Here is a 14264-nt window from a genome sequence, read left to right on the forward strand (position 1 = left end):
TTGGGTCCAGTCATGGGGCCTGAACTCTGGGCCTGGGCGCTGTCCCTCAGCTCTTCAGCTCAAGGCTAGTGCTCTACCACTTGAGCCACAGCCCCACTTCCGGCTTTTTTCTTTTTGCTTATGTGGTGCTGAGGAATCGAACCCAGGGCCTCATGCATGCAAGGCAAGTGTTCTACCACTTAGCCACCTTCCCAGCCCCCCGGGCTGGCTTTAAACTGTGATCCTCAGATCTCAGCCTCCTGAGTAGCTATGATTACAGGCGTGAGCCACCAGTACCCGGCTTCTCTTTTATACTACGAATCTGGACACTCTAGCCTTTGCCCAGTCTTAAGTTTGCTGCACAGGTTCAACTCTTTTGAGCAGAGGGAAGGGGAGAGGGAGGTCTCTAACACAGCCTTGACGGCGCTTTCCTCTTCCCTTGCAGATTCTGGGACTTGGAACGAGGAGAAAATTATATACTAAGTCCAGAGGAGAAGTTTGGCTTTGAAAAAGGAGAAAACATAAACTGTGTTTGTTACTGTAAAGCCAAAGGTGAGATTGCTTGACTTCTCATGAAAGAAACAAAACCTGGCCAGCAGCAGTAGCTCTCACTTACAGTCTTAGCTACTTATGTGGCCTGAGATCAGGGGATTGACAGTTCAAGTCAGCGTTGGTAATAAATTTCCTATTTACCAGCAAAGATGCCAGACTGGAGCCAGGTGCTGGGTGTTCACACCTGTAATCCTAGCTACTCAGGAGGCTGAGATCTGAGCATCACGGTTCAAAGCCAGCCCGGGCAGGAAAAGCCATGAAACTCTTATCTCCAATAAACCACCCAGAAAACCCGAAGTAGAGCTGTGGCTCACATTGGTAGAGCACTAGCCTTGAGCTGAAGAGCTGAGGAACGGCACCCAGGCCCAGAGTTCAAGCCCCATGACCAAACAAAAAACAACAATACTTTCTTTGCATGCACGCTCATGTGCACACGTACTGGGTCTTGAACTCAGCCTCAACAGGCTAGTGCACCAACACTTGAGCCACAACTCTACTTCCAGCTTTTTGTGGTTAATTAGAGATAGGAGTCTCATGAAGTTTCCTGCCTGAGCTGACTTTGAACTGTGATTTTCAGATCTCAGCCTCCTAAATAGCTAGGATTACAGGTGTGAGCCACCAGCACCTGACTTAATCCACTTTTCAACTCAATTCCCATGCACGTTGTTTTCACCCCTAGGTCTTCTGGCAGCTGGTACCAGTAAAGGGCAAATAGCCATGTGGAGAAAAGTGCCCAGCCTTCCAGGCAGCCATGGGGTAGAAGGAAAGGATGCGTGGGCCCTCCGGACGCCCACTGAGCTTGAAGGAAACATCACACAAATAAAGGTATAGCTCTGCAGAGTGCTTAATATGCCATTTTTCTGCTGCACAAAATGGAGGAAGGAATTGGCTTTGGACCTATTTCTACCAATGATTTAAGGCTATATAACCAATAATATTATGTTAGAGTATATTTGAAAAAAAACTAACAGTAACAAAGCTTAAGGCGGAGCACAGCAGCCAGGTGTGTGCTGTAATGCCTTACATCCCCACACTGTGGAGGCCAGGGTGTGAAACAGGAGCTGAAGACCAACCTAGACTTCATAGCAAGACAGATAGGTAGATAGGTCGGTGTCTTTTGGGTTTCAGAATTTCAGATGAGGGACTAGAAGCCTGTATAAATACGTTTCTGTCCATCTGTTATCCATCGTTCTTTCTTCTTTCTTTCTATTTCTTCCTTTTTTTTGGGGGGGGGTCCGGTTGTGGGGCCTGAACTCTGAACTCTGGGCCTGGGCGCTGTCCCTCAGCTCTTCAGCTCAAGGCTAGCGCTCTACCACTTGAGTCACAGTGCCACTTCCAGCTTTTTTCTTTTTGCTTATGTGGTGCTGAGAAATTGAACCCAGGGCCTCATGCATTCGAGGCAAGCACTCTACTACTGAGCCAATTTCCCAGCCCCTATTACCCATCTTTCTATCTCTGATACGATTCACCTGTTTTTGTCAGTTGTAGGGCTTGAACTCTGGGCTTGAGAGCTGTCCCTGCACTCTTCAGCTCAAGGCTAGCACTCTACCATTTGAGCTACAGTGCCACTTCTGACTTTTGGTGGTTAATTGGAGATGAGTCTCACTGACTTTCCTGCCTGGGCTGGCTTTGAACCACAATCCTCAGATCTCAGCCTCCTGAGTAAGCTAGGATTATAGGCATGAACCACCAGCGCCAGGCATGGTTTTTGTTTGTTTGTTTTTGCCAGTCCTGGATCTTGGACTCAGGGCCTGGGTGCTCTCCCTGAGCCTCTCTGCACTCAAGGCTAGTCTCTACCGTTTGAGCCACAGCACCATTTCCCGTTATTGAGTAATTTATTGGAGATAAGAGTCTCATGGGGATTTTTCTGCCCAGGCTGGCTTCAAATGGCAATTGTGAGATCTCAGCCTCCTTTATAGCTAAGATTGCAGGCCTGAGCCACTGGCACCCAGCCAAATGGTTTTTAGTATCTTCATAGAATTCTTCATAGAGCGCTTGCCTTGCATGCATGAGGCCCTGGGTTCGATTCCTCAGCACCACATAAGCAAAAAAGAAAAAAGCCGGAAGTGGCGCTGTGGCTCAAGAGGTAGAGTGCTAGCCTTGAGCTGAAGAGCTGAGGGACAGTGCCCAGGCCCAGAGTTCAGGCCCCATGCCTGGACCCCCAAAAACAAATTCTTCAGATACCTCCATGATTAATTTTTTTTCTCCACAATAAATCTTAGAACATTTTGATCATTGTAAAAACATTCATGCCAGGCGTTGGTGGCTCTCGCCTGTAATCCTAACTATTCAGGAGGCTGAGATCTGAGGATTGCAGTTCAAAGTCAGCCTAGGCAGGAAAGTCTGAGAGACTTATCTCCAATTAACCACAAGAAAACCAGAAGTGGTGCTGTGGCTCAAGTGGTAGAGCGCTCTCCTTGAGCTGAAGAGCTGAGGGACAGCGCCCAAGCCAGGAGATCAAGCCCCACGACCAATTGGCAAGGCCAGGGGGCAGGAGGGGGAGGGGGGGACAGTCTGGAGTCCATACCCCTTCTCCATTTCCCTTTTCAGCCCTAGGAAGCTTGTAATCTATTTTGTGTCTCTCTGGAGTCTCCTATTCTGAACATTGCACCACAGTGGAATCATGTCACCTGCTGTCCCTGTGGCTGCTGCTCTCACTGAGCACCATGTTTTCTACTTCCTCCATGCCGGGTCACTTGTCAGGGTTCGGTTTTTATGCTTGAGTTATATATCATCGCATGACTGGAGTACAGTCTGCTTATCTGTTCATCGGCTCATAGATATTTCAGACAGTAACCAAATGATGCTGCTGTGACGTTTGTTATATGACTTTCTGTATGAACATATGCTGTATTTTTCTTGGGCTTTTGATTTTTTATATATAATTTATTTCCCTTTATTGATGTACTGTCTCCAACAACATGTATGACTATACACCTTCCCTCATGCGATCAAGCATGGCTTATTGTAATGAGAGTATCTGTAGCAGCTACTTTGAACCTCTTGTTAGATGAGCTTCTCACATGTCTTATTCTTTTTCTTTGCACACTGGACTGCAGTGGGGCTCCAGAAAGAATCTTCTGGCGGTGAGCACCATCAGCTCCGTGTCCATCCTCAGTGAACAGGCCATGTCCTCACACTTCAACCAGCAAGTGGCTGCCGTACAGATCTCTCCCAGTTTACTCAACGTGTGCTTCCTGTCCACGGGGAGCTCGCACAGCCTGCGCACAGACATGCATATCAGCGGAGTGTTTGTCACCAAGGTGACTCCCGGGGCAGCTGGTGGGGTCACACGCAGAGCTTCAACAACACCCACTCATTGGTTGGGGGGATTCAGGATAGCAAGGAGCCTCCACATCCAGTTCCATCCTGGATTGCCTTTCTGAGTCTCCATGTGTGTCATATTTATAAAGAAAGCAATCATCAAAACTCGGGGGCATTTTGTCTGTGGGAGATACAGTGGCCCAATGCTGGGCTGAGGTGCGGACCCTGCAGGGGAGAGAGGGGGGCAGGCTTTGGCAGTGTGTGGTGTCTGTAGTCTGCATCCACTCTTCCTGACCTTTACTTTTGGACATGTTTGTCTTAGGATGCTGTGGCTGTGTGGAATGGAAAACAGATAGCAATCTTTGAGCCTTCTGGAACCACCTTACGGAATGCAGGTGGGAGTTTCCTTATACCCGCAGGGTGTTGGCACATGGGGTGATCCTCACATCAGTTTCCCTGCCCACACTGGGGCTCTGGTCTATGCTGCCAGGGCCTCACACAACACAGCCTATTGATTTCAGTCAACATCATTGAAAACCACAAGACCCGCAGCTTGCCAACCTGCCTGGGCTCCCTGATTCCTGGATGTTCTGGAATTACCAGCTGCTGCTGGGTCAGTGCTTATCTTTCATTCTAGGTTCCTTCCTGTGTGAGTCCCCTGTGTTAGCGATGTATGAGGAAAGTGTTTATACAGTGGAGCCAAACCGAGTTCAAGTTCGGACCTGGCAGGTAAGTGGCTGCTGTGAATTGTGATAATGAAGAAGACCAGAGCAGTCCCAGATTCTTTCTCTAGATTGAGCCAGAGCCTTTGTTGACTTTGTCTGCCTCTATCCGATTTCCCACCAAGTGATTCGTCCAAGTGGATTCTAAGGAAGCCACTTCATTCATGGCTATTGGGACCTCTGAAACTGGGAAGCAGGGCTAGATAGTGCCTTTGGCAGTGAAAAGGACCACTTTGCTGGCCTTTGAATACACAGGGCTGTGAAATGAGACTCAGTGTTTGCTCAGCTTCAAGGTTGAGTGTCTCCAGATGGGCCGTTCCTTGTGTGAGGGAGAAGCTGGGAGGGGAGCAGTGTAGAGTCAGACAGCCCTTCCCATGTCTGTATCCCACACCACGTTGCCAGACTCTAATATAACTTGGTGTTAGCTTCCTGTGGCTGCTGTAACATCACCACAAACAACGTAGCTTCAGAGAACAGAAATTTACTCCGTTCTACAAGCTGTTGTTGAATCCGGATGTTCTCAGGGCTCATTGCTTTGGGAGCCTCTTCTGCCTCTCTGGGCTTCCGGGAGCCAGAAGCGCTGGCGACTGTCGGTGTCATTGGCTCGCAGAGCGCTCGCTGGCGATTGTCGGTGTCATTGGCTCGCAGAGCGCTCGCTGGCGACTGTTGGTGTCATTGGCTCGCAGAGCGCTCGCTGGCGATTGTCGGTGTCATTGGCTCGCAGAGCGCTCGCTTCACGCCGCCCTATCTTCACACACAGTGTCTTTCTGCGTCTTCTTTCTTGTGTCTAATCACACTTTGACTCAGTAAGTGCCTTCTTAACATGAATGAGGTCCTGGGTTCTATCTCCAGCATGAAAAATAAACACTCCTCATTGGGGATAAGGCCCATGCTAAATCAGAATGATTTTCCAAAATCCTTAATCACGTCTCCAAATACTAAATGCTGTCTGATCCACAGGTTTCAAGTAGAGATACTTTTTGGGAAGCCACGGCCACCACCAGGCCACTACATGCAGCAGCATTCTGTGACAAGATCACAGCTAGTTTTAGCTAGGTTGTGATTTTTATCGCTGGAATCCATGTGGTTCCCTGTGACTGTCCGATGGGCCCCTTTCATGGCGTTGGCATCTAGTGAGTAGCCAGACAGTAAAGAGTACAGTGATAAGAGAAGACGAAAGGGAGGGCACAGAAAGAGCAGCTTTGCGGCCTCTCTTTCCCTGCCAGTTGGCATCTTTGGGTTCCTGGGTGCTGCGCCCGTCCCTGCCTTACCCACAGTAATGCCGTGTGCTCTGCCCAGTGAGCTGCACCAGCTGACCCAAGAATGTTGAGTAACAAAAAATGGAGAGCCATGGGAGCTGCAGTCCTGAATTCTGGTTTCCTCTTTCTTCAGGGGACGGTCAAGCAACTGCTGCTGTTTTCTGAGTCTGAAGGGAACCCCTGCATCCTGGACATCTGTGGGACTTTCCTGGTTGTGGGGACAGACTTAGCTCACTTCAAAAGCTTCGATCTTTCCCGAAGGTACAGCTTTTGTCCAAATTAAAGTATTAACTGTATGTTGGTAGAAAATAAGCTATATGCCAGAAGTCTCCTTAGATTTGAACATTCCTGTGCCACCTCATTTTTAATATGCCTTAGGTCTTGGCCTTGGTGTGAGGGGCTACACTGCAGGAGGAGGCAGGGCATGGGGGTGTTTGTGGGCAGGGTATTTCTGTTTGATGTATTCATCAAAGCCAGGCTGGCTCTCTGCACCAAGTGTGAACCCTAAGACGTTAAAAAAAAAAATTAACATGGGCTGGGAAGGTGGCTCAGTGGTAGAGTGTTTGCCTGGCATGCATGAGGCCCTGGGTTCGATTCCTCAGCACCACATAAGCAGAAAAAGCCGGAAGTGGTGCTGTGGCTCAAGTGGTAGAGCGCTAGCCTTGAGCTGAAGAGCTGAGGAGCAGCGCCCAGGCCCAGAGTTCAGGCCCCACGAACGGACCAAAAAAAAAAAAAAAAGAAACATGAAGAGTAAGCCAGGTACCAGTGGCTCATACCTGTAATCCTAGCTACTTAGGAGGCTGAGATCTGAGGATTGCAGTTCAAAGCCAGCCCCGCCAAGAAAGTCCGTGAAACTCCTATCTCCCAATAAACCACCAGAAAACGAAGTGGCGCTGTGGCTCAAGTGGTAGAACGCTAGCCCTGAGCTGAAGAGCTGAGGGACAGCGCCCAGGCCCAGAGTTCAAGCCCCACAACCAACAACAACAAAAAAAGAAACATGAAGAGTAAACATCACATGGGCTCTTGGGAACAAGGTATATAACGGAGCTGCACTACATTCTGAGGATCATTTCTGGCAGTAAGCCAGGACCTACTGGAGGTTGCTAGCAGAGGAAGGATGAGGGATTTTCCCTGTCCTGAAGTAGAGGCCCACAGCATGGTAAAAAGGGAGGCACAAGGTGGGGAGCAGCATTGTCTGACAAAAGGAGAGCATTTGCTGAAAACAACAGTATGGCCCTCACAGACCCGCTGTGTCCCAGGTCTGGCCCAGCGCACCCCTCCCCACACTGCGTTCCAGGCCTGGCCTGGCTCCTGGGCATCTGTGATGCCAGAATGGGAAGCGGCAAGCTGCTAGGCAGAACTCACCCTAAGCCAACGTCCTGCAGTCAGAGAGGAAGGGCCCTGTCAGTGACTTGCGCAAGGAAGGATAAGGCTGGCAGGTGTGAAGAGCACCTGGCATTGATGCCTTCCCCCTCTGCTCCCACAGGGAGGCCAAGGTGCACTGCAACTGTAAGAACCTGGCTGAGCTGCTCCCTGGAGTGGGGGCCATCTCTTCCCTCCGGTGCAATGCCAGTGGAAGCAAGATCAGCATCCTGCTCAGTAAGGTGAGCTTGCATGTGTCCTTGCTGCTGTGGTCTGGGTGGGGTGGGGGGCTCTGGACCCCATCTTACTCGCTTCCACTTGCTCTGGCTGTGTCCTCTTCTGGGTAATTCTTTGAGTTCAAGGCCAACCCTTCCTTCATCTCTTCTCCCTACCTTCCACATTATTTGAAGCTAGCCCAGGCAAACAAATCTGTAAGACTTTTATCTCCAGTCAACCAGCAAAAAGCCAAAACTGGAGGTATGGCTCAAATGCAAAGTGTATTTATAATTTCTAGTTATATAGTATGCATGAAATAACAAAGTAGTATCTCAAAACTGTTGAGGATAAAGGAAAGTTTCTCTTTTTTGAGTCTTGAGAGTGTTCTACCTTGGAAGGCAGCGTGGCTAACAGCAGGGTGTTTCTCTCGTGCATTATATAGAGCCAGGGTCACAGGCCAGACAACGCTGTCCTGTCTTCTCTTTTCTAGACTGACAACAGCCCTGATTCCAAACTCTGCTTCTATGACGTTGAGATGGACATGGTGACTGTCTTCGACTTTAAGACTGGGCAGATTGACCAGCGAGAGACACTCTCCTTTAACGGGCACGAGACTAACAAGTAAATGTGGCGGGAGGATTTTGTTGAGAACAGTTTTTGCTTCTCAACTTCCAGTCAGGTTGTTTGCTAAGTTACTTTCCAAACTTCAGAGGACCTTACAACAGTTACTAGTAATACAGACAAAAAGCAAAAGCCAGGAGCTGGTGACTCAAACCTGTAATCCTAGCTACTCAGGAGGCTGAGGTCTGAGGGTCATGGTTTGAAGCTAGTCCAGGCAGGAAAGTCTGTGAGCCTCTTCTCTCCAATAAATTACTGAAAAAGCTGGAAGTAGTGCTTTGGCTCAAGTGGTAGAGCACTAAACTTGAGTGAAAGAAGCTCAGGAGGGGCTGGGAAGGTGACTCAGTGGGTAGAGTGTTTGCCTTGCATGCCTGAGGCCCTCAGTTTGATTCCTCAGCACCACATAAGCAAAAAGAAAAAAGCCGGAAGTGGCGTTGTGGCTCAAGTGGTAGAGCGCTAGCCTCGAGCTGAAGAGCTGAGGGACAGCACCCAGGCCCAGAGTTCAGGCCCCACGACCGGACCCAAAAAAAAAAAAAAGCTTAGGAACAGTGCTTTGGTTCAGAGTTCAAGGCCCAAAACTGGCCAACAAAAAAAGGACAGTGAGCATGGGGGATGCTCAAAGGTAGAATACTTGTCTAGCAAGCGTAAGGCCTGAGTTAAGATCTCCAGACCTACATGTCATCAAACTGGACCTCACTGAACTTGAAGACTCATATGATGCCTGAAAGTCTGAATGAGTGTTCCTGAGTGTTCCTACAGGACACACGCTCATGTTGGGTGCAAAGGGCCACCATCACGGTGGCCGGCTGAGGCCCTCCTCCGTGGCTATGGGTAGTGTTAACAAAAATGCTCTTCTCAGAGTTCAAGGTGGATCTTCTCTTCTGTTTTAGGAACCGTGTCTTTGCGGATGAGAGTCTGACAAATTACATTCCTGTAAGCCATTTCTGGGATCAGAGCGAGCCGCGGCTTTTTGTGTGTGAGGCTGTGCAGGAGGCGCATGGAGCATCGCCGCAGGCTGCAGAGCGGCAGCCCCCCCTGGAGGACAGCAGCAGACGCTCGGTACCTCCTGCTTTACTGCATCACATCTTCGTGACAGGGCTCATGGGAGAGAGAGTAGGAAAACTCATTCATGTGGAGAAGACTATCTGCTTCCTGTGTCCCATTGAATGAAGTGACACTGGAGCGTCAGGCCCCACATTCCCACGCCAGCCAGCTGGCGCAGGTCAGCCCACAGGACTGGGCTCCAGCCAGATTACTCCACTCATGTTTATGGTTACAGTCTGCTGTAGGTTCAGTAGCTGGTGTCAGTGCCTTGAGGTTCTCAAGAGCAAACTCAGGCCTGGATCCTAAATGCGAGGTGGGAAAATGTTGAGATATCTTCTCTGTCATTGAATGAGAAAAACAAAGAAAATTGGCAGAGGAATTATGCTGTTAGGGCCAGGGAGCAATGAAAACTACCTAGCAGAGTGAAAGGAGACGGCATGTTAGTGGGAAGGTTATTTCCTGGCCATTTGATTGAGTTCCTTTCATCTTCTGTGAGGGTAACGTGCAGTTGTAAGCACACTGCCATGTGGAAAGGTCTACCTTCTCACCCCTTACTAGTTCCGATTCAGAAATTCCTGCGCACCATAAGGCCCAACTCTCACTAGTCCTCCAAAGCAAAGCAGAAAGCCTGTGTTGCCCTTGGCTTTCTTTTTGTTGTTGTTGTCGTGGGGCTTGAACTCTGGGCCTGGGCGCTGTCCCTCAGCTCTTCAGCTCAAGGCGAGCGCTCTACTACTTGAGCCACAACGCCACTTCTGGTTGTCTGGCAGTTAATTGGAGATGAGTCTTACAGACTTTCCTGCCCAGGCTGGCTTTGAACCAGATCTTAGCTTCCTCTACCAGTTCAGGTAGAAGGGATCCCCAGGGTCTGCTTGTCACAGACTTACAAGGTGCATCCCTCTGGGAAGCATCTTGGTTCTTCAGCACGGGCTGATGAGGGCTGAGAAGCCCTGGCAGGGAGGTGTAGAGGTCAGGCCCCGAAGGGGAGCCTGGCTATGTCTGTGCGCACTCCTTCCTGTGTTTTCTGGGTTTCATAAAACACCCTGGCAATAAAAATAAAAACCAAGAAGAATATGAAAACTGGAATAATTAGTGTCCTTTCTCTCAGGAAGGTGTTTTGATTTTGTCATTCTTCGCTTCTGAAGAGCATGGCTTCCTGCTCCATGACAGCTTCCCCCTTCCCTCTGCCTACCAGACCCTCCTGGGGGTGGAAATACCCCACTATTACTTCACAAAAAAGGTATGTGTCCAAGTCATTACGTAATGCCATACGTATGGCATTGCACAGTCACTAGAGGGTGGCATATGAACATCTTATGTATTATATTTGTATGTACATTGAAATGGAGTTGATCTTCATGAAGATGAGGAAGGAAGAGTTCTTGTGACTTAGCAAGCTCAAGGACTCGCTGCTCTGTCTGTGCGGCCTTCCTTGACGGCCTCATTTTAAATAGATTTTCCAACCACTGGGCTGATGGTTTTCTAAATTTCATTCTTACTTTGCTTTTTCTTTTGGTTGGTTTGGTTGTGGTAGTATGGCTTGAACCCTGGGCCTGGATGCTGTTCCTCGGCCCTTCAGCTCAAGGCTAGTGCTCTACTGCTTGAGCCACAGCACCACTTCCACTTCCAGTTTTCTGGTGCTTTATTGGAGATAAGAGTCTTATAGACTTTCCTGCCCAGGCTGGCTTTGAACTATGATCCTCAGCTCTCAGCTTCCTGAGTGGGTAGGATTATAGGTATGAGCCACTGGCTCCCAGCTACTTTGTATTTCTTATGTGCTTTAATGTCTCTTTGATTTGAGAAATCAAATAGTAAAGTTCTTTAAAATTCTTTCTATCAGCTGGGTGCTGGTGGCTCACACCTATTACCGTAGCTACTCAGGAGGCTGAGAGTTTATTAGGATCGAGGTTTGGAACCAGGAAAGTCCATGAGACTCTAATCTCCAGTTAATCACCAGAAAACTGGAAATGGTGCTATGGCTCAAAGTGATAGAGCACTAACCTTGAGCAAAAGAGCTCAGAGACAGTGACCAGCCCCTAAGTTCATGCCCCACAACTGACAAAAAACAAAACTTATCATTTTTTCTGTTAAGTTCTTCACATTAGTGCCACGTTGTGGTTTTCGTCCTTCCCACACTCATACATCTCTCCTCTCTCATTCTCACCTCGCATCTGTACCCGCACTCACAGTTGTTGTTCCAGAGAGGAGGCCTGTACAGCACAGTCGTAAGTACAGAGCCAGGTTACAGTGTGTTCCCTTGACTTTGTCCTTTCCTCCAGACTTGTCCTGCGTGTTCCACTGTGTTGTATGTGCACTGCCCACCCAGTAGAAAGCTTTGCTGAGCCCCTGGGGCTGTTTTGTTTGAGCAGGGCCCCACATCACCTAGCAAAGCTTGCCAGGAGTCTGCCAACTCCAGGTCCCATGTGCACCTGCAGCCTGGGTGGACCTGTGGCCTGCCCAGCCCTGTCCCTGATGTCTGTGGACAGTGTGCTTAGTTACCTGTGTTTGCAGTGTGGGGAGGATTGTTTGTTTAGCTGTAAAAGCAATGCTGAAGAATAGCCATGAGGCATTTGGTTCTTCTAAAGGCTACCTACTTTATGGTCAGGCATAGTGGAACACACCTGTAATCTCAGCACCCTGGAGCTGGAAGCAGGAGGTTCTCAAGTTTGAATGAACAACACACATACACATGTACACGTACGTGCATGCATATATACAGGAATAAATAAATAGTTACTGCCTATGTATTTGCCTACGTGCAAATTCCTGTTACGTTGCACCCAGGTGTGCAGCGCGTGCTCCTTCGGGTGGTATGGGCGATAATCCAGCAGCTCTTATCCCTAGAGCCTGTACGGTGTGACGGTGATCACACAGTCACGGCTTGACATAACTAGTCCTTACCTCTCACAGCTGTTGATTTCCGCAAGGTGTTCTCAGTGAAGTGGCTTCTAATGAGACCCTAACAGGGCTGGTGGGGCTCATGATGGGAAGTCTGGCTGCCGTGCATTATAGTGGAGCAGGCTTTTTTTTGTGGATAAAGTCTCACTGGTTTCTCTGTACGTTTCCTGACAGTTTCCCACTCATTTAGATCAAACGCTTTAGCTTCCCATTTGAGAGTTTAAAATCTGTGGGCCCAAAACTCAGCCTCCCTAAACTGAGCTACCTCAGGGCTTTTATTTATGTCCTGTCCTGTTCTGTTCTGTTCTGTGCCTGGGAAGGCACAGCCAGGCCTGACGAGGCCCACCACCCTTCCCCGGGCCTGGGCACTGGAGCTGCAGGTCAACTTCAAAAGAGAAGTGAAGCTGAGTTATTCAGAACTGAGCCAGAGGAAGTCACCGATAGTGCACACCCATAGTCCCAGCCTTGGGAAAGTGAGACCCGAGGACTGCACACTAAAGGCTAGCATGGGCTAGTCTTCAGAAGCACACAGAGAAGCCGGGCGCCAGTGGTCACGCCTGTCATCCTAGCTACTCAGGAGACTGAGATCTGAGGACTATGGTTCAAAGCCAGCTTGGGCAAGAAAGGCTGTGAGACTCTTATCTCCAATTGGCCACCAGAAACCTGCAAGTGGTGCTGTGGCTCAAATGGTAGAGTAGAGTCCTTGTCTTGAGCTGAAGAGCTCAGGGACAACACCCATGACTGACAGCACACACAGAATTCAGAAGTGAGAGGTACGGACTGTTGAGGGACCTGGTCCAGGCAGGGTGTAGCATAACTAATCACCTCCGCCTGCAGAGCTGGGCTCCAGCCTGGGCAAAGTGCACCTATTTATGTTCTTGCATAGCTGAACCACAGGTGCACAGCACAACACACATTGGTTGAGATGAGATCCTGCGAACTTTTTAGCAGGATTGGCCTTAAAACTTGATCCTCCTAGTCTCTAATCCCTAGTAGCTAGGATTATAGGTCTGAGCTACCATACTTGGCTAGCAAAAGCCATTTTTAATTGCTGAGACTCTGCTGTTAGTGAATTAGAGGCTCAATAAAGAGTTCATCTCAACAACCTTTGTTTACTTGTTATTTGAGACTAGAGACTGGAGTTCGGATCATTTCCAGTGACTCTAAAGGTTTTCTAGCACCTTGAGAGGACCATTTAGCCTGGGCCTGCCTGCAGGTGGATTTTTCCCAGGATGACATAAATGTAGAAGCGACCAAGAGTTAGACGTACCTTTGCACATGACTGACAAGCAAATTGGGATTTTCTCCTCCAGCCTGGAGAGGCAGGAACCGAAGACAAGGTGGATTCTGATCACCACCAGATTCCCCAGATGGTGGCCAAGAAACCTCTGCGAGACTTTGTGGGGCTGGAAGACTGCGACAAGCCCACTCGAGATGCCATGCTCAATTTCAGCTTCTTCGCCACCATTGGAGACATGGATGAAGCTTTCAAATCTATCAAACTCATCAAAAGGTAAGGATTCCATTCCTGGAGGCACGTGTCCCACAGGCTTTATTTTTCTTAGGCCTACTCAATTTGAGTTTATGTCGTTAACCCTTTACTGACTGTGTCATTGTACATTTAGTGGTCTTTTCACTCAGTGAAAAGCTGTGGAGCTCTGAGAGCAGGGCATGCGTACACCATTCCCAGAGCAGGTGCATTTGGTGGAGAAGGTGAGCCTGATACTTTTGCTCTGTGGTACCAGAAGTTCTTAGGCTATTATCTTAACTGTTTTGTTCATTAGAAAGTGTTCAGGGTACTTCCTAGTTGGAAGTTCTGTAAGTGTTAAATTCTGCTAAAAAGTGTCAGTACATAAACACTAAAACAGAGGTGAAATGCAATTAAAATTATAAAAGATGGCATCATTTAGGAGCTGTCCAGCAAGTACCTTTCTCTCCATTGCAGAGGTAATTCAGTAACTCTGGGCAAGAGTACTTATCAAATTTTAATCTCAAAAGGGTAGAAAAACTAGAGAAGGCCAGGTGCTGGTGGCTCACGCCTGTAATCCTAGCTACTCAGGAGGCTGAGATCTGAGAATCACAGTTCAAAACCAGCCCAGGCAGGAAAATCCATGAGACTCTATAATCTTCAATAAACCAATAAAAAAACAGAAGTGGTGAAGTGCTGCTATGGCTCAAGTGGTAGAGTGCTAGCCTTGAGCTGAAAAGCTGAGGGACTGTGCCCAGGCCTAGAGTTCAAGCCCCATGACCAAAAGAAAAAGAAAAACTAGAGAAGATTGATACTGTGGAGGGAAAATGTTGTAAGATTAAGTTGCTCAGAGGGAACTCCATTTGCAATGATGATTTTGTAGTA

The 14264-nt window shown here is 48.6% G+C and overlaps 1 protein-coding gene across 1 annotated transcript in view; it reads left to right on the plus strand.

Annotated features, from left to right (window-relative positions):
• Ift140 (intraflagellar transport 140) overlaps nucleotides 1–14264 on the plus strand; it is a 57413-nt gene that overhangs the window by 9805 nt on the left and 33344 nt on the right. Inside the window, exons 8-19 of the mRNA XM_013011265.1 lie at nucleotides 425–531; nucleotides 1211–1356; nucleotides 3591–3794; nucleotides 4118–4190; nucleotides 4433–4524; nucleotides 5910–6037; nucleotides 7263–7380; nucleotides 7845–7975; nucleotides 8863–9031; nucleotides 10122–10253; nucleotides 11203–11238; nucleotides 13225–13424. Coding sequence (XP_012866719.1) covers nucleotides 425–531; nucleotides 1211–1356; nucleotides 3591–3794; nucleotides 4118–4190; nucleotides 4433–4524; nucleotides 5910–6037; nucleotides 7263–7380; nucleotides 7845–7975; nucleotides 8863–9031; nucleotides 10122–10253; nucleotides 11203–11238; nucleotides 13225–13424 — 1536 coding nt within the window. The remainder of the gene's footprint in view (nucleotides 1–424; nucleotides 532–1210; nucleotides 1357–3590; nucleotides 3795–4117; nucleotides 4191–4432; nucleotides 4525–5909; nucleotides 6038–7262; nucleotides 7381–7844; nucleotides 7976–8862; nucleotides 9032–10121; nucleotides 10254–11202; nucleotides 11239–13224; nucleotides 13425–14264) is intronic.

This window comes from Dipodomys ordii, unplaced genomic scaffold (assembly GCF_000151885.1).
Source record: "Dipodomys ordii isolate 6190 unplaced genomic scaffold, Dord_2.0 Scaffold14, whole genome shotgun sequence".
Lineage (NCBI taxonomy): Eukaryota > Metazoa > Chordata > Mammalia > Rodentia > Heteromyidae > Dipodomys > Dipodomys ordii.